The 27,134-nt window shown below is 37.3% G+C and overlaps 1 protein-coding gene across 3 annotated transcripts in view; it reads right to left on the bottom strand.

Moving 5' to 3' along the window:
- The window catches only part of Lztr1 (Leucine zipper like transcription regulator 1), a 510,326-nt gene that overhangs the window by 161,207 nt on the left and 321,985 nt on the right, over positions 1-27,134 (bottom strand). For all 3 annotated transcript variants that reach the window (XR_016548176.1, XM_090391043.1, XM_090391044.1), the window contains exon 14: positions 23,976-24,040. Coding sequence is in view for 2 of the 3 variants with exons in the window: in XM_090391043.1 (XP_090247169.1) it covers positions 23,976-24,040 (65 nt within the window). In the remaining variant the exon portion in view is untranslated. The remainder of the gene's footprint in view (positions 1-23,975; positions 24,041-27,134) is intronic.

The following is a 27,134-nucleotide window of genomic DNA, read 5'->3' as shown; positions in this document are numbered from 1 at the left end:
ATGATGAAACTGTTGAGGATAGTTACACGAGTGACACTGGGTAGTTCTATTGCATGGTAGAGCAAGAGGAAGAAGAAGCAAGGACAAGATCATTCCTGGATACTATGAATGAAAGTGGTGAGTAAGAGGGTGAGTAGTAGCTGTTTAGGGTAGTGAGAACAAGAACAGTAAATGAGTTTAAGGAATGGTATGTCGGCTTTGTGTTGTTTATGATGGGCCTCCCACAATGAGTCTTATGACTGCATGGAAGTCTTGTATAATAATAATGAAATACAGAGAAGAACAAAATTTTAAATTAAAATGATCAGAAACCCCAAAATCTATACTATACACTGGCAGCCAGCAATAATAATAGTGTGCTAGATATTTTTGAATAATGTTATCAGATTATAATAGGAGCGAAAATACAGGAGGCAAGGTTGAGATGGTTTGGTCATGTGATGAGGAGAGAGGACGAATATGTGGGAAGAAGGGTCATGCAGATGGATGTGCAAGGAAGGCGGAAGCGTGGGCGGCCAAAGAAGAGATGGAGGGAGCTGGTAGAAGAGGACTTGAAGATGAAGAACTTGGATGTGGTGACAGCCCAAGACAGGAAGGCGTGGAGGAGACTCATAATAAACAGTGACCCCACTTAAGTGGGAGAAGCTGCAGAAGAAGAAGAAGAAGAAGAAGAAGTTATCAGATTATAAGGGGTGAAAGTAGAAAATAAGTTATTCGGCATGAAACTCTTAGATTTCGATCTCCGAGCTTTGTATCTGGCTTTAAAATAATGAGGGATTTATTATTCCCTTAACTTAATTTATGCCGCCGGAAAAATAGCCTCTTGGCTCTTTATCGAAGTTATGAGTTTGTTGTGGAGCTTAATCTGAGAGTAAAGGGGAATTTTTATTTTTTTTTTTTTTTTATGAATTTTACACATTTTTTGTATTTTTAATTTATTTTTACATAGTCTAAAAACCCTGCTCAAGAAGCCAAACATGGTACTTTTTCAAGCCACTTCAGGCCTGTAATAAGCAGAATGGTGGTCTCGTACTGAGCAATGAAATTCATCTCCACCTGAAGACAATTGCAAACATACATGCACGTGGTGAGATTCGAATGGCAGCCTGTTGTTGGAGAGTGGGTGCACTAACCACTCAGCCAACCAGTCAGGCAGGTGCTATGTGAGCGAGATATAGGGTCAGTGTGTGTGTTCACTACATGCTGATCAGTTCTTCTAGTTCTTTTTAATATCTGTGCTGTGTTAATAATATAGCATGAAGAGATATTTCGGTCATGATTTCTGTTGATATTGTTTTGTTTGTGTTTTTTCTTTGTGATTTGATGCAAGTAGTAATGGTAATGTTATGATATTTATTTCTCATATTGAATGGTGAACTTCGTAAGGTTAAAGGTGTTACAAGACTCGAACAGTTTTAATGTGAAACTCTCATTGCCAATACATAGGATATCATCAACATAACTACCATAATAATAAATTCCAGGCATGCTTACGAGTCAAAGCTGAATAACTGGGAAGAGAACTCGACATTGCCTTTTAAGAACCAACCAGAGTTTCTGATCTTTATCTTCTTGTGATGCGACCTGTTGAGTATCTGTCTGTATACTAAACAAATGAAGATATGCTAGCAATTTGGGATTTAGCCAAGCAAACTGCATGCTTATTAGTTTAAACCATAATGCAATTTTTTTTTTTTTTTTTTTTAATGTTGTGCCCATACATAAGAGGTTGGTTGATCAACCTACAATACATTAGTACCATGTATGGGTAGTGGGTTGGGAGAGAAGGAACTTGTTTACATTTGATTTAAATGACTGTAAATTGTATTCCTTGGGAAACACAGCAGGTGGGAGATTGTTCCACAGTGCAGCGGTTGAAGGGATGGAGGAGGAAAAGAAACTTGTTCTGTTTGTTTCTAGGTGTATACTGTGAAGGGATGTTGAGCAGCAGCTGCACGTGTTCCAACAAGCTCAGTACTGAGTGGAGGAATTACTGATGTTATTTCAGATGAGCATTTCCCATGGAAATATTTGTAGAATATACATATTGCAGAAACCAAACGTCTGTGCAAAAGTGGGGGGAGAGAGTTGGTAAGAGATGGGCCATTAATAAGTCTAATTGCTCTCCACTGTATTGAGTCAAGCATTTTGAGGGAGCTTTTAGGGGGTCCCATCCCATATGTGGGAACAATATTCAATAGCTGGGTGGATTTGTGATTTGTATAATGTTAACAGCTGTTCAGGGGGTGAAGTAACATCTTGATCGAAATAGAAATCCTAGTTTTTTTTGAAGCTGAGGATGCAGTGTGTTTATGCCAGGAGAGGTTTGATGTGAGGATAATTCCAAGAAGAGAGAGATCTCAAGCTGTCTGGAAATTTGGGTATCATCAAAAAGGATACTGAGAAAAAATGGTTCTTTTTTATGGAAAATAGGGCAGAACTGGGTTTTATTAGCACTGAAATTGATGAGGTTATTCGAACCCCATTGTAGGATGGCTTGGGGATCGGAAGTAAGGATGGTGGTGGTTGATGTTCTGTAAGTTGAGGTGAGTTGTGTAGGGTAAGGTTTATCAAATGAAAGTGAGGAGTGTAATGTGCTGTCGTCTGAAAAACTGTGTATTGGGTTGGAGGTCAACTGAAGTAGGTCACTGATTATAGCAGGAAGAGGGTTGGTGAGAGGACAGAACCTTGTGGAACCCCAAGCATTAATTGAATGGTGAGAGGATAGGGAGCCATCCACCATCACACACAGTGTGAGTCCAGACAGAAAGCTGGCAATCCAACTAGAAGTCCTGGGTCAGACCAAATGATGGCAGTTTGCTTAGTAAGCTTTTGTGCCAGACCTGGTATAAAGGCTTGGAATCCATACTGGCAGTCGTTTATTAGGTAGGTGTCTTCAAGGTAGTGTAGGAGTTGGGAATTGATGATTTTTTCCATTACTTTAGACAGGACTGAGGTAAGCTAGACAGGGTGGTACTTGGACGGTAGTGACTTGTCACCCTTCTTAGGAATGGGTTGAATTACAGGCCAATTTCCAGTTTGTGGGATAGGTTACAGTGGAGTAATAGAGTATATATAGGCAACATAGTTCTGGTGCGCAAACTTTCAGAACATTTGGAGGAATGCCATCAGGGCCAGGAGACTTTTTTGTATCTAATTTGGACAGTATTTTTCTGATCTCATCCTGGAGAGGATATAGGGGCATTGTATGTTGGGTGTCTGGAATGGTTGGGGGGCATTTAACATTGTCAGTTATGCATGCATTGGAAGCAAGGTATGAAGCCATAAGATTGGTTTTTTCTGTGGGTGATGATGCAATAGAGCCATCTGGGTATGATAAGGGTGGGAATAGTGTTGGGCAGAAGTTACGGCCAATTGCTTTGGCGAGAGACCAAAAGACTTGGCTGCATATTTCCACACGACATCACGGCCCTCTTTTCCCACGTCCTCCACTCCAGATATTTCGTGTGGCAAAACAATTTTTACCTTCAAAAAGAAGGTATAGCCATGAGCTCACCGCTTTTCCCCGCCCAATAGCTAACTTTTATATGGAAGACTTTGAGCAACGTACTCTAGAGACAGCATGTCTAAAGCCCAAAATTTGGCTCAGATACATCAACAATATATAGATAAACAGACAAATCGGCCCTTCAGACATGCAATTTACAGACAAAAAACACTAGTTGTGGTAGTGGTGGAGGTGAGCGGTAGATGGCGTTGATGGAGATGATTCGTAGTAGAGGTTTGATGTAGTGGTTGAGACAGTTGTAGGTGTCCTCCCGCAATGAGTCTTTGGACTCCTTGGAGGTGTCACGAATAATAATAATAATAATAATATTTTCGCTATTTGGCCCCACGGCTGCGAAGCACTAAATACATTCCTTAGCCACCTAAACAAACAACACAAACGTATCCAATTCACCACTGAAATTGAAAAAAAAACAACTCTCTTCCATTCCTAGACACACTTATCACACGTCTTCCCTCTGGCTGTGTCTCCTTCTCAGTCTACCGCAAACCTACACATACACAGGCCAATACATACACAAAAAATATTACCACCACCCAACACAAAAACTAGGTGTCATAAGCCTTAAACACAGAGCTCAAACTATTTGTTCTGATGAACAAGCTCTAAACCAGGAATACAAGATCATCAACCAAACATTTATAAAAAAATGGATACAGTAAAAAAAAAAACTATTCACAAGATCCTCCACAAAGATACCAGTAAGAACAAAAAAGATTTCAGGAATGCTATTGCCATTCCTTATGTTAGAGGCATTTCTGAAAAAATAGACAGAACACTATGCAAATACAACATTAAAACCACCTTTAAACCCCCGAATAAGTTAAGACACCTACTCAGTTCTTCTAAAGATCCTCTTCCACACCTAGCCCACCCAGGGGTATACAAAATACAATGCACATGTAACATACCATACATAGGGGAAACAGGGCGAACTATCCCAATTAGACAAGACGAGCACAAACAACACATTAAATACTTCCATTTTGGAAAAACCAGCCTTTCTGATCATGCACTCCAAACATACCACAGAATTGATTGGAAAAATACCAAGTCCCTACACCACACCAAAACCTGGTTTGAGAGGAAATTTAAAGAGTCATGTGAAATGCTCAAACATAACCCAAATCTCAACAAAAACGATGGTCTAACCATTCCAAGAATGTGGACGACTCATCTACAACCTGTATAACAACTTAAACAAGCCGAAGAAAAATCCCACTACAAGAAGACAACCTGGTGAAGTGTTTGTAACATTCAACAGCAACTGAAGGAAATCATATTATAACAATCAGAACTGTACAAGTCCAGAAGAATATTAATACATGAGGACTTGAGCAGTTTATCGTAGTTGTATTTTTTAAAAAAAATTTTTTTAAATATATTTATTTATTTATTTTTTTTCATCGCTAGAGGTCAGGCTAGGAAAAAGGATTAATTAACTACATAGATTTAGTTTATCGGTATGCAGGGCTAGAGCATGTATCCTGATGATGACCTCGATACAGGGGTCGAAACATCAAGTGTTATTTTATTAATAATTAATAAAATAATCTTTTCAACACGTGTGTTTCTGTGTTCCTAAATTTATAAATATGAAGACTTGTCTGCCGTTTGGATAGGCTGCGAGTTTCCTGCTTTTTGCTCTTTCGAACTCTGTTTTGGAAGTATTAATTGTTTTTTTTCCCATCTATTATGTCCATCTAAAATGATGGTACAACATGACAGAATTTCATGCCAGTGGTGTTAATTGGTTAAACAAGGCCCCTGTTGTTTTCATCAGGGAACTAGGGCAAACAGTGAAAAATCAGCTACTAGAACAAATCAGAATTCAAGATTGGCACTATTAACATAAGAGGCATCAATGGAAAAGAAACGGAACTAACAGAACAATCGGATAAGTACCAGACCAACAGGTGGGACTGAAACAAAGAAGACAAAAACAGGTGAGATCTTTCTAAGCAACAAATAAAAGATGTTATATACAGGTAAAAGCAATCATGGAGAAGAAGGAGTAGCTATAGTAAACAACACTACATATGAAGATTATCTTCTTGATTAGCATGCAATATCAAGCAAAGTGATAACTCCACCAATGACGGTCCCAAGCCCAGATGAAAAAGGAAGAAGGTTGGCTTCATGTTGGCAGCCGGCCAGAAAACTTTTGCCACATCAATAGAATGAGGAGTCCTTGATCTATTATGAAGGCCAGGGCATGCCCTGTAGGCAATATGCGACAATGGCGCCTGTGGGATTCTGGATGCCTACAGGTAAAGAAGCTAGTTCAGAAAACTAAAATTAGAATGGCAACCTGGAATGTTAGAATCTTAACAGGGAGGAGCTCAGAACTGGCTGATGCATTGAAGAGAAGAAGAAATAACATAGCTTGTCTTCAAAAAACAAATTTGAAAGGTGAAAAATCAAAAGAGATAGGAGAATGATATAAGTTACTCTGAACAGGCTGGACAACATCAAGAAATGGAGTGGGAATCGTTCTGGACAATGCTATGAGAGAGAAAGTGGTGGAAGTTCAAAGAAAAAGTGACCGATGGATGGCTGTAAAGATGGTGTTAGAAACAGAAGTCATAAATGTTGTAAGTGCCTATGCACCACAATCAGGGTCAGATCAAGTAACAAAGTTGGAATTGTGGGAAGATCTGGATGAAGTATTGCAGAAAATACCAAAGACTGAACTCCTATTTGTGGGTGGAGATCTAAATGGATGTGTGGGGAGAATTAATGAAGGCTTTGAAAGAATCCGTGGTAGTTTTGGTTATGGAGAGGAAAATGAAGATGGGAAAATGATTCTGGATATGGCAATGACCTATGATTTGTCAGTTGTTAATACCTTTTTCAAAAATGGAAACAAGAAAGGAAACAATAGATCACAGATTGACTTCTTCTTAGCTAGAAGAAAAGCATTAAAGGATTATAAAAATTGCAAAGTCATACATGGAGAATGTCTGGTGACCCAGCACAGGTTATTGGTGATGAATATAGTGCTTAAAAGCGAAAATAAAGTATAAAACCATTAACAAGAGCAAAAATAAAATGGTGGAAATTAAAGAGGGCAAAAGAAACTGAGTTTAGAGAGAAATTGTCAACAAATGTAAGGTGGAACTAGGATGTGGAAATTAATGAAATGTGGGTCAAGGATATTACAGTGTGTGCAAAAGAGGTTGTTCAAGAAACAAAGAGGGAAAAGACTACATCAAAGGGAAACGTACTGGTGGAGTAGGCATCAAGAGGCAATTAAAGAGAAAATACGCCCACTGTCCAAAAAGAAACCTAGCTTTTTGAAAATAGAAGAAACTAGTGGTGCCACCTGTTGTATCTTTTTGTTGTCAAAAGCGGCAATCTTCATTAGTGTTGTGTCAACTGTTCATGACATTTGTTTCATTAGAAGCGAGTTATAGCGCCAAGAGTGACACTGTGTTTTGACGAACGGTCGGAAAATGAGTTTCAAACAGAGCTACGACTGACTTTTGTGTTAAACTTGTGGTAAAAGTTTCCCCGAAATGCATCAAATGCTTCAAAAAGCATACGGCGATGAATGCTTATCCCGTACTCAAGTTTACGAATGGTTTAAGCAATTTCAAAGGGAAAACGTGGTCGTTAGACGCTGGAGGACGACGAAAAGCCAGGCCGTCCAAAAACTGGACTGAGTGAATCTAACATCCAAAAAGGTGCGTAATTTCATCAAAAGAATCCCGAAATCATCCATGGGATTGATTGAAGATGAATTGGGGATTCCAAAATCAACTGTGCACAACATTTTGACCGAGAGTTTGGGCCTTCATAAATTGAATTCGCGATTTGTTCCCCACAAGTTGACCAAAGACCAAAAAATGTATCAAATTGAACACTGCAAGGACCTCATTAAAACTGCTCATAAGGACTCAAACTTTCTTGAAATGATCGTTACTGGTGACGAAACATGTTGTTTTGAGTATGAGCCCAAAACAAAGCATCAGAGTGCTGAGCAGAGACCACCAGAAGAGGGGCATCCCCAAAAAAAAAAAATCGCTTAGAGAAGTCAAAAGTAAAGACAATGCTGATTTGTTTCTATGATTCCAATGGCATTATCTACGAAGAATTCATTCCGCCTGGCCAAACAGTCAATGGTGAGTTTTATCTTGAGGTTTTGAAGCGATCGATAGCAAGAATTCGTCGTGTACAGCATGAATATCGTGACGACTGACTGTTCATCAAAACACACTGTCATTCTTGGTACTATAACTCAGCTTCTAATGAAACAAATGTCATAAACAGTTGACACAACACTAATGAAGGTTGCCGCTTTCGACAAAGATACAACAGGTGGGCCACTAATTTCTTCTATTTTCGAAAATTTCGGTTTCTTTTTGGACAGAGGGTGTATGTACTTTCAAGCAATGGTAGAGAACTAAAAATGAGACAGATTTTAATAGATATAAAATGGCTAAGAAGAAATCCAAAAATAGCTGTGAGTGAAGCAAAGTTTAAAAATTTTGCTGAATTATATAATAGACTAGAAACCCAAGAAGGATATATCTATGCATCAAAGATGAAAACCAGAGAAGCGCCTTACAGGGGAGGAGGATATAAAGAGCAGGTGGGTAAGTTATTTTAAGGGATTATTGAATGAGGAGTTTCCAAGAGAACAAGTGGAAGAAGAAAAACATAATATGGGAGTAATTAACAATAGGTAGCCTTAAAGAAAATGAAACGTCATAAGTCTATGGGGCCAGATGGAGACCAGGCAGAAGTTTGGAAGATAATGGGAAAGACAGAAAATCATTGATTGCTTGAAATTTTTAATAGAATATTAAAAGAAGGAAAGATGCCAGATTTGTGGAGTAGAGACAAAGCTACTTGATACCAATTTATAAAAATAAAGGAGATATCCAAGATTGTACAAACAACAGAGGTATCAAGCTCATGAGTCATACAATGAACAATGAAGGTTTTGAGAGAAAGTCATAGAGAAAAGAACTAGGATGGAAACTTAAGTATCAGAAAATCAATTTGGTTTTATGCCCAGAAGGTCAACAACTGAGCCAATTTTTTGCATACGACAACTAATGGAGAAGTATAGAGAAAGAAGAAAAGACTTGCACACGATATTCATAGATCTGAAAGCATATGATAGAATTCCAAGAGAAGTGCTCTGCAGAGCACTTCAATTAACTCCCATTTAACTATATCTGAATCATTCAAGATATGTACAATGAGGCAGTAACATCTGTAAGAAGTTCCTGTGGTGACACTGAATATTTTTCAGTGAGAGTTGGGCTACAGCAAGTCTCTGCCCTAAATCCATATTTATTTTCATTGATATTAGATTATCTTTAGATTATTGGGTTTTTCGTCCTGTAAACTCAAGAAAATCGACCGTAGAACCCACATTATTTCAGACATTAAATATATTGTGTTAGGGTTAGGGACCACGAGATGGCGGCACATTTGAGCCGTCTCTCTTCACTGCGTACCGCTTAATTAGTGATAGCCTTGGGCCATCCGTCTCTGATTGGGTACCAGTGGAGATTGAACTGCCCACTCAGTCTCCAAAAGTTAGATAGGGCTAAATGGCCTCGCCTACTCCCGTATACGGGAAAAAAAAGGCGTTAGCTGATTTTTTTTTTTTTTTTTTAGATTATCTTACTGAAATGGTGCATGGAGAAGCACCATGGTGTATGAATTGCAGATTATGTAGTTTTGATTGAGCATATAAGAGAGAGAGCTAATTCAAGATTGGTATCCCACCTGTTGTATTTTTTAATACAACAGGTGAGATACCATCAGGACCAGATGCCTTGTTCGTACTCAGGTTATTAAATATTCTTCGGATTTCTTTTTGTCAAAAGACTACAGGAGACATGAAGGGAGTCGTTCTTGGTGGAGTGGAGGGAACTCTTCTCAGGTCATCAATGCAGGAATTGGAAGAGAAGAGTGATGCAAGTAAGTTGGCCTGGTCTGTTGGTGAGGTGACCACAGTATCATCAGGATGCAAGAGTAGTGGAAACCTGGGTGGGCAGAAGTTGCACCCAGCGGCTTTGGCAAGGGACCCGAAGGAGCAACTCATTTGAGCAGGAGGCAAGTTTGCAACATCTGGCCCTCTCAAAGTCTGACTTGAACTTGGTGATGATTCTTTTCTGTTGAGGGCTGCAGTATAGGCAGAGAGGGCAGCTGGAGTTTTGGTATTATGCCAATTGTGGTAAGCAGAGGTTTTTCTTTTACAGCATTGGCACACATTTTTTGAGAACCAAGGCTTGGATGGTGGCTGAAAGTTTGAACTGGAATAGAGAAGAAAGCCTTCATTCCTGTGAGGACGATTTCTGAAATTCGATCTGAGCAGGTGTTTGGATCAGAAGAACTGAAGCAGTAGCTGAACCATAGGAAGGAGGAATAGAAGTCACAGAGGTCCTCCCATTTGGCACCCTTGTAGTGCCAAAGGACATAAGACTGTGAACTAGTGGGTGAAGGTTTTTCTGTGGCAGAAGAGACTTTGTATGAGGTTGTGATATGAGTTACAAGAGGAGAACAGACAACCACAGTATATCTGGAAGGGAAGTTTGTTAGGAAGAGGTCAAGTGTGTTGGCAAATTGGAGGGGTTGTCAGGTAATTTGATAGGAAGATTGATGATCTGAGATAGGTCACTGCTGATGGCAAATACCTTAGCATCCCAGCCTGCTTGATCAGTGAAACTGGAGAAGGAAGTTATGGCCATTGAAGTCCACAAGAAGCACAATCTCACTATTAGAGTATTTTGACTGCAGAAAGTCACGCTTTAGAGAAAGAGAGATAGGTGAAGAGGTCAGAGTGGGTGACAGAATTTGAAATTTGGAGAGATAAAGATAAAGAGAGCATGTGAAAAGGGAACGCTGATTTGGTAGAGAAATTTGGAGACAAAGTAGCTCAAACAATTGGGATTCAGGGTAGTCTCTGGCATGGTATGTTGGTCCTGATGAATGCACAAGTGCTGCCCTTGTGGCGGAAAGAGCTGTGTCATGTGTAGTTCGGACAGTTGAGGTTGCCAGTTGTGGTTCTGATAGGAATAGTAATTCTGGTTTAGATGACTTTAGCCTTTGATATGGAAACTTTTTTTTTTGTTTGGTTGGTTGAATTTCTGTTTTTCATAAATTTTTTTTATTGGATTTTTGATGATTTTTATGATTGGATTTTTTAATGTTTTTGTTAACTATTTTTTTTGTGGGAGAATTTTGGAAATCTGCAGTAAAATCGCATTTCTTCAGATTGTGATCTATTGTATTTGGTGAGGAAGAGATAAAGAAAAAGTGGGGCACGCAGTGAGAGGTGACAGACTTGCAAACATACTACCAACACAGAGGGAACTCAGTCTCCTGTCTATACATGGTCTCGACAGTTCTCCCTGCAGCCACAGTTTTTGGTCTACCTCCAGTCACAAACTGGCAAAATACACAGTTGCAGGATTTCATGCTAGTTGATCAGAAGCCTTCAGGTTCGTTAACTGGTTTGGTCCTGTGCACTAACCAGTGGCTGGCCTGCGAAACTGTTTTTCTGCTGTACCCTTGTATGGCAGAGGGTCCAGACCCCCTACAGTGAGATTGGTATGTCATTGAGGGTATAACTCTCACTGCATGTGGACAGAGTGGGGTGGGGATGTGGGGGACAGAAACTGGAACCCTTGCTCTAGTGACCAAACATGCCTGCAGCCACTTCAGGTCTTGAATAAGCAAGGTGGTGGTATTTCACTGGGTGATGAAAGACATCTACCAACTTGAGGTCAAGTTGGCATTTCCTCCAACTAGGGAAGATGTACTTTTGTGGTAGCACTGCAAGCCATGTTTGTGCAGGATTTTGTGGAGCATACAGAAGATTTGAAACTAGAAGTAGTCACCATTTAGTGTTAAGCAGGATAAAATTAAATCGTCATCATCATCAAATTCCTGATATTTACCCTCAAGGGGTTCAGGATATGATAGTACCACATGAAAAATTTACATCATTACAACTTTCTATCAACAATTTTCCTCCGAATCAATCTGTCACCTGTCAAGACTCCAACACTGTCAGATCTTATATTTCTATCTTCTAAGGCACTTTTTACAGTGTCAACCCACCTATATCTTGGTCTTCCTCTGGGTCTTTTTCCTGCCAACCTGGCAGATAACACTTATTTTGCTAATTTATCCTCTCACATTCTCAGGGCTGCATTTACCATTAGGCGCAAGCTTGGGGCCTCACTCTCTATGGGGGGCCACATTTTAAAACCTTATTCCTCACAAAGAACAATAAAAAAAAACAGCATAGTTACAGTTGCAAAATAAAATACTTATTTTTAAATATTAAATGCATAATATAAAAACCAGAGGCCGCTGAAAAATTTGTGAGACCTCCTGCTTCTATTTGAAATACATTGTTCTTTCCTTAGAATATAAAACTAACAGGAACTCCTGTATTCCATAAAATTCATGTATGTAACTGTACCATTTCTTTGCTGGACGTATATACACATCCAGCAAACCTAGATAATATTCTGTCCACCTATTGAAAGAACATGAATAAGAAGTCCAGTTTGACAGTCATGTCCATTAGAAGGGGCAATAATCCTTCCCACTGAAAAGAACACTTAACTAGATTATCTAAAACTAACAGGAACTCCTGTATTCCATAAAATTCATGTATGTAAGCATACCATTTCTTTGCTGGACGTATATACACATCCAGCAAACCTAGATAATATTCTGTCCACCTATTGAAAGAACATGAATAAGAAGTCCAGTTTGACAGTCATGTCCATTAAAAGGGGCAATAATCCTTCCCGCTGAAAAGAACACTTAACTAGATTATCTGGCGTTCATAGTAGCTACGTTCAGTTGACTACAGCAAGACACGCAGTTGCTTGCCGTTTGCTCGGTAACCAGAATCTAAGTTATACCAGACTAAATACCTATGAGTTATATTCATTTTTTACTGCTTGTTTTTATCGCATATTTATAGTTTTTAATGCCAGCGCAAAATACGAAATCCTTTCATACTTTCTTCACTTCATATTGTATCACTTTGGAAGATCAATGTTACTATCAATTTTTTTGCTAATTATTTCAATCACCAATACATTTTAAAATTCTCCCAGAACTACTTCTACTACTTCTTCTGCAGCTTCTCCCACTTAAGTGGGGTCACTGTTGATGATGAGTCTCCTCCACATCCAAGTTCTTCATCCTCAAGTCCTCTTCTACCAGCTCCCTTCATCTCTTCTTTGGCCGCCCACACTTCCTCCTTCCTTGCACATCCATCTGCATGACCCTTCTTCCCACATATTCGTCCTCCCTCCTCATCACATGACCAAACCATCTCAACCTTGCCTCCTGTATCTTCGCTCTCCTAAGTTCGTAACTTTCACTGTTCTCCTCACATAGTCATTTCTTAGACGGTCCTTTCTGGTCACACCACACATCCACCTAAGCATTCTCATCTCTACTACTTCCATCCTTCTGATGTTATTTTCCCTCAGAGCCACAGCTTCTATAGCATACATCATAGTTGGCCTCACTACTGTCCTATAGATTTTGCTTTTCAGATTGATTGGCACCCTCTTATCGCATAACACTCCAGCCATCTCCCTCCAGTTCCTCCAACCCACTTGTATCCTGCATCCCACTTCCTTCTCAGCTCCTCCATCTTCTTCCACTGTTGAACCTAAGAATCTAAAGTCCCTCACCTTCCTGATGACATTTCCTTCCAGCTTCAGTTCTGTCTCCTGGCCACTGCCCACTGTACAACAAATATACTCTGTCTTACTTCTGCTCAGTCTCAATACCTCTCTCTTCCATTACTTTTCTCCATCTTTCCAGTTTAGTTCCCGCTTCTTCTCTTGAATCTGCACACAGCAAGATGTCATGTGCATACAGCATTGTCATAGAACTTGATTGAAGATAATTATTTTTGTCAAATGATTATTTTATAAATTCATGAAAATCCAAATCTAAAAATGAATACAGCCTCCATCTGTTCCAAATTAAGTTTTCTTTTTTATTCATAATCATAGTTCGAAGGTTAGTTCACAGATTGCGCGAAGGTTCGCACTTTTAAATTTTAAATCTTAAATCATATCATGTAATGCATAATTTTTATAACACAATCTGTAGGTTTTTGCATTTCAACTTTCTTGGTCCCCCCCCTAATCACTCACTATAAATCGAAATAAATGGTAGTTATGAAGTCAACTGTTATGTACATATATTCGGCTAATTTTGATATCATGCGGCAGTTTTGAAGTAGTGATATTTTCTCTACAGCTTATCTTTCGAAACGTGTAGGGGCATGCATCAAAATGAAATTTTATTTCCAAAATTTTCATAACAGAATTAATTCGCCTTGAATGGCTAACTCCCCCTCCTCCCAAAATTATCACCACACACACACACACAAAATACTGCTAGATGACATATGTGCACTTTCTTTTTGTTTGAATTCGTTATTTTTCCAAAGTAATTGTACCAGAGAATTTTTAATATTCCGATACCAAAATTAAATTGTGATCATTATAAATTAGCAAGTTTTGTATATTTTTTCACTTATATTATTTCCTGATAAGTATAAATCATCATTAAATTATGTAATATTGGGGAAATTAATGTTCAAAAAACAGTTTCATCCTACAAAAGCAATATCAGAATAAAATGTTTTGAACATCTGTAAAGCAATCAGAAAGGTGAAAAGAAACTGGATAAAGGTAATGGGTTTACAGTGATACTGCTAGACCTGGCTAAGGCATTTGACAGGATACCACATGAAATTCAAATCCGTAAACTACAACATATGGGAATGGATATAGGGTTGGTGAGATGGATAGGTGGGTGGTTGATGGAGAGATATCAAAGAGTAGTTTATTCAGGAGTAGAGTCCAAAATACGGCCTGTGACTAATGGTGTGCTGCAGGGTTCTGTTCTTGGACCACTGCTGTTTAATTTGTTCATTAATGATATAGGAAAGAATCTAAGGGGAACAGTTCATTTGTTTGCTGATGATGCAAAGTTGGGTAGGGCGATAGTGAATGCAGAAGATGTCAAAATCTTGCAGGATGACTTGGATAGATTGGAGTTCTGGGCTAAGGAGAATGGATATCAATTTAATGTGACAAAATGTAAGGTTATGCATTTTGGGGTGAAAAGATTAGCAGCAGTATACCACATTGGTGGAACTGTACTCCAGGAGATTGATGAGGCCAGGGACTTGGGAGTGTTGGTGGATAGGGAGATGAAGTTTATGTGGCACATTGCAAAAGTAGCAAAATCAGCTCATCAACTCACTTGGTTGTTGAAAAATACCTTGACGAGCAGAGACAAGCAAGTTATTGTACCTCTGCACCGAGCCTTGATAAGACCTCATCTCGACTACTGTGCCCAGATTTGGTCACCTAGGTTCTTTCTTGATGGAGAAGAGGTGGAGAGGATCCAGAGGTGAGTGACTAAGATGATAGCAGGTCTATGAAATGAACAATATGAGAACAGGTTGAAGATTTGTGGGTTGCAGAAATTAGTTGATAGGCGGAAAAGGGGAGATATGATTGAGACATTCAAATTGCTAAAGGGTTTCTATAGGATTAATTCAGAGGATATTTTTGAGATCAGGACTGGTGGTGGGAGAACTAGGGGACACCTATGAAAGCTGGGCAAGATTGTGGTTAGCAGGGGTGTTAGAGCTGGGTTCTTTACTTTTAGAGTGGTAAATGAGTGGAATAAGCTGACAGAGTCTGTTGTGGGTGCTATGACGGTGAGTGAGTTCAAGGCAAGGTATGATAGATACTGTGAAAATGTCGTATAGTTGTGTGGACATGATGTTCAGGGCCTCCCTCGATGAGTCTAAGGACTCCCTGGAGTCGCCTGTAATAATAATAGTAATAATAGTAATAGTATAATAATAAAATAAAATAAATTTTGTGTGTATTCGGCTATTGTTAGGGACTTTTTAGTGTGTCTACCGGACGTGTTCTTTTCTCACTTTCTCCATAATTTTCGTTAGCTTACGGACTGTTACTCAAGCAAAAAGAATAGGTCTATAACCCCCCCCCCCTAAAAAAAACATAAATGATTATGTAATACATATGCGCCTTTTCTTTTAAATAATTCAAATCTTTTTTTTTTCAAATCAATTTTTATAAATTCATTATTTATAATTTTTCAATAATAAAAATGAAACTGATCACTATAAATTAAGAAATCATTTTGGTATAACTGTTGTATCAGCCTGTCAGTATTTCTGTGTTAGGATGTCTGTAATCAACAATGGAAAACGAAACAAGACATTCTTGATTTTGAAAAAGATGTATTCTGCACTACAGCTAGGCAATTTAGTGTGATTTCTGGGGAAACTTTCTCTCTTGTCTTACTCAATAGCCGTGAGAGTAATCTAAGTTTAGCTTTTTCTCCAGCTAAGAGGATTATTATGGAGTATTATAGTAATATTTGGAATTCAAAAATAAATAACAAAAATAACACTACTGAAATTTCAGCAGACCGCTGAACAACTGATTTCAAATTGCAAAGAAATAGTACAGAATTAGAAGCTTCAATGGCACAACAATATTATTGCTTTATTTTATTTTATTTATTTATTTTTATTTTTTTTGTCAAAATGGTAAACTGAAGTAACAGATTATTAGATATATTAGATAGAACAGTAATACAAAGGTCTACCTACTCACTGATGAGACCTCAATAAAGGTTGAAACCGTTCTGGGTAGTGACCTTCTCTCATAATGGTGAACAGTAATACAGCTCGTAGGAGCTAAGTTCACATTATGGGTAAATATCAAGAATAGTGATCGGAGCTTGCTCCACCTTTGACATGAGTTGGCTCAGCTTGCACTACCTTAAGGGTCAGTTGCTGCAGTATCCAGGTATTTGCTTACGCTTGGAATCGCCGAACTTTATATAGTTTCTACTATATTCGGCATGAAACTCTTTGAGTTTCTTATTCGGCTAAGAAACGATATGGGATGTAATATCCCTTAACTTTAACATGAAGTAGCAGATTTTGAATACTGTCTTTTAAACCAGTAGAAATTTAAAGTAGTTATGTAATTGAGTTCCAGGAGAGGAGAAGGAAGGTAGATGCAGTAGAAAATCTTCAAAATGACATAAATTGTGAATTATTTTGTATAGGATATCCTTCATATTATATTTTCAGCATATCTACAGTGGTTTACACTAGATATTATAGAAATGCGGATCCTAAAAAAAAAAAAAAAAAAAAAAAAAAAAAATCTGTTGCAGTTTTAAGCAAAAGACAAAGGTGAAGAGTCTCTGATAAAATACCATTGGATACAAATTTTTGATATTAAAAAAACTCACAATCAGAAACCCAGGGTAATACAGTTTAACATCATTTGCTGTTCATAAAAAAAAAATTGTTCCTAAAATTGAAATGTGCAACCCATATAATCTTATTTTGCAAGGAAAGAAAGCAAAATGTCATATTTATTTCATTATATTTAAAAAATATAAATGTAGGACGTGGCGGATCTTCTTGACTGGAAATAAAGCCAAATGACAAATAATTTTCATTGTAATGGTGAACATTAGTTTTTAATTTAGTTTTAGAACAACCAGTACTAGATATGGTATCAGCTGCTGATGTCCTGGGCAAAACTAGCTTCACTTTCTTCATTGTCTTCAAATTTTCGTTTTTTTATTACAAATTTTTCCGTGTTAAAGGAATACGATTGAATAAAATTAACTGAATGAAAAAAAAAAAAAAACAATAAAAGAACTCTTACCAGTTACCTTAAAAATAAGAGAATTAAATTAAGTTATTTGTGAACACAATTATCAAAAGATTAAATCTAATTAACACAAATTTTAAACCGATTCACCAACCATAAGTATCATAAAATATAAATAAGGGAGCTTCAGGTGTGGATAAAAGACCAGAAACTAATAAATAAATGTGCAAATTATGACATTATTTCTTTCAATTAATTTGTTTTCACAAATCTCGCAGTACACCTGAAGACTTCTCACACCACACTAATGTGTCACGGACACCGGTAATAAATCGCTGTTCTAGCATAATCCCACCAATATAATACAACATTGGATTCCTTTGTTTCTGATACTCCTAGCATTTGTGTACAGACGCAATACATTATCTGCATGCTATTTTGTATATTCTTGTCTGTGGTCTGCAAGACACAGTTCGACAACTTGCTGATCTCCATTCTTGTCTAGTTCCTTACTTATGTAGATATCATTATAAATGCTTCGTAGGTCCAAACTGGATGAACACAGAATCATTCTCTCTTTATAATCATTTCAATAATAATAACCATTCCATCGCTAACACAGTTATCTTCATTGTGTCTCTTACAGATTTTCACGATTCCTCCTATCAGAATTCAGTTTCCCTGACTCTATTCGTTAAGTCTTATATCAATTAATAATTTTTCAAGACTCCTGATGCCGAATGCATTCAAGTTTAGGCCATCTCTCTTATACAAATCCAATATTCCCTCAAACTCACTCCACACATCCAAAAACTTGCATCCATTCCTCCTACACAGCCCACACATTCAATCGTTTGCCACCATAGCCCTTCTTTGTAATTCATTTCCATCATATCTAGGCAATATATTAACTATTTTAACTTTCTTACTCTTCACTCTTACTTCTTCCAACAACCTTTTCATGTCCTCTCTCTCATAATTGAATTTATCACTAGTTAAGTCACTAGTACCTACCAGAATTATTACGACCTCTTTTACTTTTCTTTTCTGTTTTTCAATTGCTTGCGTTATATTTTTAATTTTTGCTCTGGGAAAACTTGATGTTATAACCAGCACATCAATGGCATATTTTATGATAGAGTCACCATACCAAATAACATCCTTTTTTTTATAATCAACTTTACTTACCAGATTTTTGTTATTACACACTAACTTACTTGATTCTGTCCTTTTTTCCCATTTTGCTGCTGAACTTTTTTTATTCTTCTTGTGTTCCTCTAAACGCCGCTCGACTCTCTGTAGTTTCCTCATCGTCTGTCTAATAATCTGCTTTAACTAATGATTTCAGAGGTTAAACTATTTTCAATATCTTTAGTGCAGAAAACCTTCTTGTTCACTACTTTGCTGTTTTATAAGATACTAAATACTCTAAAAGCACGTGAAATCTACTCTAATATACTATATAAAACTAATTTTCTAAGGAAAAAATACAATAAAACAGATAAAAATCATCAATTTTACATGAGCGCTAAATTACACTGACCACTCACAATATAACCTTAACCCCAAGAATCAGAAAATTATATCTTTGTTGGGATATGGAAATGGCAAAATAATTCCAAAACCAAACCTTCCCTCCCATCTAACTGAAATAATAAAAACAGTTCGTAAGATTATCAGTACTGCCACAACAAAATCTTCCTCCCCACTTAAATCAAATCATAAAAAATTTAAAAAATAACCAAAATATCATTATCAGTAAAGCTGATAAAGGTGGCAGTCGTGTTTGTCGTTAATGACAAACATAACTACTACAATAAAATTTTAGCTGTCATCAGTGATTCTTAATATAAATTAATTGTAACTGATCTAAGTCCTAGTAACATAAAACAAACTAATCTTACGTTTGCTCAAAGAACAAGACAAAAGAGAGAATATAAAATGAAAAGAATCATTCTGTCAAATTTAAGTCTCAAAACTGGCAAGATCTGATATGAGTGAAAGGAGAATAAAATGGTTCTGTTACACAAAGGGAACAAATCATGATTAATAAGTAGCAAAGAATTAATGGTTAAAATACTGGTAAATTTGGTAAAAGGCAGAATTCATGAATGGATAAACAGGAATATATTATTCTATGGGGGCAGCATGTGAAGGGTGTGTTCTGATTTAGTAACTTACTTTCTATAATGAAGTGACAGTTGAGTTGGATAAAGGAAATGGTTACACCATGAGTATTCTCTAGTACACTCACAGTACTGGAGCTGATACCATTAATTTGGACATTAATGATGTAGAGAATGATTTGAGTGGAATATCCCATTCTATAGTGATGATGCAAACTAGGAAGGACAACAGTACATAAAGGTAATGTAGAAATCCTGCAAAATAATTTAAACAGACTGAACATCTATTTAAATCAACCTGCAGCAAAGAATAATAATTATCAGTTTAATGAGAGATAAAGTAAGGTTGTGCACTTTGGGATGAAAAGATTACACAATGTGTATTATATTGAAGAAAAAAAAAAAAAAAAAAAAAAAAAAAAAAAAACAGGATCACAAGAAATTGATGAACTATGGATTTGGAAGGATGATGGTAGAATAATTTGGGGTGGTGCACCAAAAACCTACTTAAAAATTCTTAATACTGTGCAGAGGATAGCAATTCGGCTTTTAGATGACCATTCCCTCACAGGCTCACTTCAACCTCTATTTTATAGATGCAATGTTCACCTCTGTGTCTCTTCTACAGATACTTCCATGGTCACTGCTCCAGTGAATTGACAAACATCATTGCTCTACTTGCAGTTAGAAACTGTTAGGCCTGTTAAAACAAGTGCAGCAGCTGTCCAACATCCCATTACAGTATAACTGCAAACTCATCAAACCTAATTTATTCCATCTACCTCTGTCCACAGGAACAGAGGTAGATGGAATAAATTAGGTTTCCCTAATTTATTCCATCAATACCAGCCTACAGCTCTTTAAGAAGAATGTCAATAGGTTCCTCTTTCTCAACCCTTATCTGCACTTTACACATGGCGCTGATGTGCTATAGGTTCTTGTACCTCTTGTGGGTGGGATATATATATATATATATATAAAACAGACAGGGGTTGCATGAGGGTCAAAGCCAAATAACTGGAAAGAGACCTTCCATATTGCCTTTCAGGAATGTGGAGAACCAACTGGAGATTCTGACCTAATGTCCAGTCCTCACCTTCACGTGGTGCGCCTCCGTTAGTAGGTATCTCCTGGGTACTGAACGAACAAGGATGGGCTGCCAATTTGGGACTTAGCCGACAAAATTGTACTCTCTATTGGCTTAAACCAAAAATGCATATGGTGGTACAACATGAGATTTCATGCTAGCTGGGACATGGCCTGGTTAAACAGCAGGATAAAAATGGATATCATATTGAAAAGAACAGTACGTGAGAAAGATTTAAAAAGAATTAAGAGTTGAGCAGCTTTTACATGTAAATTGTGGACTCAACCATATAAACATTATTGAAGAACAATTGAAACAAACTGAAAACAGGAAGTAAACCTTGGAGTCTCAGTAGCAAACTATGAAGATGACATTGACCTATTCAGCTAGGGAGGTATGTGGTGAAGTTGTTAGCAAGGACAGAAAAATAAAAACACAGCAGTCCTGGAAAAGAAGAAAGCAAACCAAAAGTTCTTAGCAAATAAGTCAGCAGATGCTGATTCCCTAAAACAATACAGAGAAAAATGTAAGTAAGCTAAGCTATGTGTAAAAGTGGCTATACAACACTCATGGGAAGACTTTGTTAATAGTATGGAAAATAAATATCAGGAAGGTGGCAAAATATTCTGAAGGCTATTGAAGAAGTTTAGAAATGGAGGAAAGAGTACTGTAAAGGAATAAAAGATGATAAAGATGACATGAAAACTGAAAATAAGAATATTCTAGATATCAGGAGTAATTACTTTGAAAGACTGTTAAATGAACCAAGCAGTGACAGAACCATACCAGAAAATTCTCAAGAGGAATGCAAAGAGGAGTACCCATCAATACTTGAGGCAGAAAAAGCAGTCAAAAAGTTGAAATGAAAAGCAGCATGGAAATAGGCAACAGAATAAGCAAGGGCTAGTATGGTGGGGGTAGCCAGTTCAAATTCATATGTAATAGGAGAGAAATTATTCAGTGTTCAAACCAGTTTTAAATTATGGATCTTAGAGTTGGTTAGAAATAAAGCACTTGATCAAATACTAGAAACCATGGATATGATAGTTCTGAAAAAAAATTAGGGGAGTGAACCAATGATGGCAGAATCAAATTAAAAATGAAGATATTAGAAAGGAACTTGACATTATTAACATTTAAAAATGTGTGAGTACAGCTAATCTAAGATGGTATGGGCTGCTTAAATAGAATGGGTGACGAAAGGTTAGTAAAACAGGTGTTTGATGCCAAGAAAGAGATCCAGAGGAAAACCAAGGTCTAGGTGGATTGATTCACACAGAAGTGCCCTTAGAAGCATGGAATGTTAGATATGATAATATTGGAGTGCTCACAAGTAATAGATTGATTTGGAGGAAAACTGCTGATAGGAGATTAATAATAATGTATACTTCATCATGTAGTGCTGTCATAGAAACCTGAACCCTTGGGAGTACATAACAGGAAATTGATGATGTGATATAAAAGACAAGAAGTAGTTGAAGTTTAGAGGTTGCAAAAGTTGTCAGAACAGCTCACAGGTCACTTAACTAATGAACACACTGACAAGTAGAGATAGGACTCTTATTATCTTTCTTTATAATGCTCTAATATGCCCACACATACTGAATGCTGTCCACAGATTTGGATGCTTGCGTTTTTTCAGGATGACGAAGTGGCAGAGAGGACAGGATCCACAGACAAGTTACAAATGACATGCAAGTGGAATGCTCCATATGAAAACAGATTGAAGGTGTGTGGGTTACAAAGTTTTGGCAAGCAGAATGATATGGGATATGGCAGAAACATATAAACTAAAGGGGTTTTATAGGAATGATGCAGAAGAAATTTTTCAATGCCCAACAAGATGGGAGGATACAAAGATCTAGTGTTAGGGAGTGTGATTTACAAGGTGTGAGGACTGAATTTTTTTGGAGTGTGAAGAAAGAGCAGGATAGGATTGACAGAGGCAGTGTAAGTGTTTTGATAGCAAATGAGTTTAAGGGTGGTATAAAAGGTATTTTGTGAATAATACTGGTGTGTCCTTCTGTGATGAATCTTCAAACTCCATGGAGATATCCATATAATAATAATTATCATAATAATAAAACACATATGGAAACAACTCAGAACAGTTCAACTCCTACTTATTTGAACACATTTTTCTTTTCTTTCATTCAGTCTACTGCTGTTCTTTGGTAAAGTCTTTTATCTATACGAGGTGATATCAAAAAGTTTCGAGACTAGGTTTGTAACATGCCAACAGATGGCAGCACAAGGCTGCATGCACAGTCACAGGGCGCACCTACCTTCATAAGTCAGTGTGCCAAAAGATATCACCCTGTGTACATCGGGAGCTGTGCAACTGATGCTATTCTGACCACTTGCATTACCACATCTGGGATTTCATCATGGACAGCAAGTTAGAACAAAGAGCAAACGTGAAATTCGAGGATCATTACCGGTGACGAAACTTGGGTGTACGGGTATGACCCTGAGAGATGAAGCAACAGTCTTCACAGTGGAAGAGCCCATCATCTCCATGACCAAAAAAGGCAAGGCAGGTCCGCAGCTCGACCAAGTGCATGCTCATCATCTTTTCTGACATTCGAAGCATTGTGCATCGAGAATTCGTGCTCAGGTGCCAGACCGTCAATAGCGAGTTCTACTGCCAGGTTTAAGGCATCTGAGGGAGGACATTCGGCAAAAGCGACCAGATCTGTGGCATGCGAAAAACTGGATGCTCAACGACGACAATGCACCCTGTCACGAGCTCTCCCTCACACGAGTTTCTCACCAGAAACAACATGATCTCACTTCCACACCCACCCTACTCGCCAGAGTAGGGTGGTGCAGACTTCTGGCTCCTGCAGACTTTGCCCTCTTCTTGAAGATGAAGATCCAGCTCAAAGGTCACCGTTTTGACACCATTGTGGAGATCCAGCACGAATCGCAGAAGGTGCTTGACATGCTTCGAAAAGAAGACTTCCAGGACACATTCCAGAAGTGGCAAGAACGCTGGGAGCACCGTATTGATATGCAAGGGGACTATTTTGAAGGTGATAGTGTAAACGAGATAAAGTAATTTCTCGTAAACAGAGCTAGTCTTGAAACTTTTTGATACCACCTCGTATTTCTTAAAGATCACAATCTGAAGTTCAATCAAATTAAATTTTAACAAGCTTCTTCTCTGTCATCAATTTTATACTTATATAATATAAATTGAACAATTCTTTGTATATAGAATTACCATAAAAAATAATAAACAAGGAAGCAGCAGAGTACCCGACACAAAAATGATGTGATAGTTTAGTGCAAGTCAATGTAGTTTTTGAGAAAATGGTAGATGATAGAAATAGAATAATTATATTTATTAGCAGCACATGAAAATACGGTTACATTTGCATTTGCAAAATATTTGTTTATTATTATTACCCTCCCATTGCATTATTGTTTGTATAGTGTTATCATTTAAAATTAAATTTTGTATAAGAAACAGAAATATGACTACTGTTCTTTATCTGAAAAAAAGTGACATACAAAAATGAAAGTTCCAAACATACCTGAACAGCTAACCTGTAAACATCCATCATTAATAAGACAATTTTAGTACTCAGAGGATCTTTGCCTGAAATTACAAATGTGCTGAAATATGTATGTGTCTGAATACATCAATATCGATGTATTCAGAATACAGAACAAATATTTCAATTAGGCGAGGCTTTTTATCTCATTTAATAATTACTAAAAAGGAAACAATTTTATTTATTAGATGGGAATTAACATTTTAACAATACTAAGTTGCATATCTGATTCCACAAGATATGTATACTTCACTTTAAATTTATAGAAAAGTTAATTTATTTTTACTAAGCAGCTAACAATGTATAAAATCTAATAATAAACTAATATAATAAATAGAATAAACTAAAAATGCCAAGAAATTATATTCTTGGTTTAATCCTTTATCCAAGCGTAAGCAAACAAAGTTTGCAACTGAAGTATTTTCAGGAATGGGCAACTGATATATAGAAGCTGATGACTTCACATCACTTGCCTTAGTATCCCATAATGCAAGGCACATATCCTTATGGACATGTATAATGCTATGCATTATGGGAAGGGTCACTACCCAGACCGGTTTCAACCTTTATTGAGGTCTCATCAGTGGGAGCCAAACCCAGAGGTGTTACCAAGGTTGGAGTGATGCAGAAGTCATATTTCCATATGTGAGGAGCCAAAAGGTGTCACACCTTATTATTAAAATACTCTGGATTAGAGATAGTAGCTGGAAGTTTTTCCACTTCCATCACTTAGTTATACTATAAATTAAAGATGCCAAGAAATTATATTCTTGGTTTAATCCTTTATCCAAGTGTAAGCAAACAAAGTTTGCATGTGAAGTAACTTCATGACTGGGCAACTCGTATATAGAGGCTAATGACTTCACATCACTTGCCTATTATGAGTAAGGAAGTCTAGTGAAAATAAAAAGTTAAGCAAAGCTTGGCCATAAAGACAGCCAATTTAAACTGAACATGAGTGAAATATAATCCAAAAGAATCATGACAAGCCACCTAGTAGGCAGTTGGTTACTACTGGCTGCTGAGCTAATGTTCTGAGGATGGGAACCTCCTAAACATGGCAGTTACATGCATCCAAATGTATTGACATTCAGAAAATTATTAAAAAAAAAAAGAAAGATTTGTGAGTACTTTTCATATTTTCTTCTGTTAAGTATGGTGCTTTATTTTTTGAAACATTGCTATTTGTATATTATTCTCTTAATGATATTAATTGGATTTGGTAAAATGTCAGAAGTAATAATTACAGTATTTTAATTATTATATCATTGGTCATTTCCTTTCTAAAATATCAATGGGTGATTCTAACATGAATGGTTACCAACACAGGTCTTTTCTTATAACATAGCATTAATGAAAATCAGTGTGTAAGCTTGGACACTTACTTGCTTAGAACATTGGCTATCCAAATTTTAAGTCCTGTCAAACTTTTCCGGAAAAAAAAAAAGGGGGGGGGGGGGAAGAAGGGGTGCTTAAGGGTCAAAGCTGTATAACTGAGAGGAGACCTCCACATAGCCTTTAAAGGAATGCAGAGAACTGACTAGGGCTTCTGACCTAATGTCCAATCCTCACCTTCTCGTGGTGCACCCTGTTGGGTATCTACTTGGATACTGAACGAACGAAGATGGGCTGGTAATTTGGGATTTAGCCGACCAAATTGTATTCTTATTGGTTAAACCAAAATAAAAAATGATGGTACAACATGACAAAATTTCATGCCGGCTGGGACGTCGATCGGTTAAACAAGGCCCCGTTGTTTTCGCCAGGGAACCAGGGCGAACAGTGAAAAGTCAGCTACTGGAACAAATCTGAAAACAAACCCCAACTCAACATCACCAGAGTTAAAGATCGGTACTATCAACGTAAGAAGCCTGAATGGCAAAGAAATGGAGCTAGCTGAGGAATTAGATAAGTACCAGATCGACATAATAGGGGTGACTGAAACAAAAAAGACCAAAACTGGTGAGATCTTTGTGAGCATTAAATACAAAATGTTATATTCAGGCAATGACAATCAAAGAAAAGAAGGAGTAGCCATAGTATTCAACACAAAATACGAGGCTAATCTTCTTGAATGGCAGGCAGTCTCAAGTAGAGTAATGTGGGCAAATATGAGAATGGGGAACTGGACAATGAGACTTATTTGTGCCTATGGTCCCACAGAAGGTTCTACTAAGGTAGAAGTGGAGGAATTTTTTGATGCTTTAGAAAACGCAACTGACACAATGAAAAAGGAAAAGTTGGTCCTTGTTGGGATTCTAAATAGCAGAGTAGGAAATAATTGTGAGATATACAAAAATATTTTGGGAAAATTTGGAGAAAGGAGCAAACCTAATAATAATGGCAAATATCTGTTGGATTTCTGCTCAGGACATGGACTGGTTATTACTAACAACATGTTCCAACATAAAAATGTGCACAAATTCACATGGAGAGAAGAGGCAAGGAATAAGAAAAGTCTCATTGACTATGTTATTGTTGATAGTGATGTTTACTCCCTGGTGCAAGACACCAGAGTGTACAGGGGATTTGAAATTGGAAGTGATCACTATTTAGTCTTGAGCAGGATAAAATTGAATTTCATATTGAAAAGAATAACATGTAAGAAAGTTTTAAAGTGAATAAAAGTTGAGCAGCTCTCAGATGTGAACTGTAGACTAAAATACAGAAAGATTATTGAAAAGAAAATGAAAGAGTTTGAGAACAGGAATCAAACCTTGGAGATTCAGTGGCAAACTCTGAAGAAAACATTGCTTGATTCTGCCAGAGGCATGTGGTGAGGTTGTGTGCAAGGATAAAAAAATCAGAACTCCCTGGTGGACACAGGAAGTTAAAGAGGCACTGAAGGAAAAGAACAAAGCATATCAAAAATTCCTGACAAATAAGTCAGCTTTTATTCTTACAGAATACAGAGACAAATGTAAGAAAGCTAAACAGTGTGTAAAACTAGCTAAACAAAAGTCATGGGAGGACTTTGGCAAGAATATAGAAAATAAATATCAAGAAGGTGGCAAAATATTCTGGAGGTTGTTGAAGAAGCTTAGGAATGGAGGAAAGAGTGCTGTAAAAGGAATTAGAGATTTTGATAAAGGTGACATGAAAACAGGAGAAAAAGATATCCTTGAAGTATGGAGTAAT

Source organism: Typopeltis vanoorti, chromosome 4 (assembly GCF_054136105.1).
Source record: "Typopeltis vanoorti isolate ZY-2024b chromosome 4, IOZ_Tvanoo_1.0, whole genome shotgun sequence".
NCBI lineage: Eukaryota > Metazoa > Arthropoda > Arachnida > Uropygi > Thelyphonidae > Typopeltis > Typopeltis vanoorti.
This window is presented reverse-complemented; position numbering and strand designations above follow the sequence as displayed.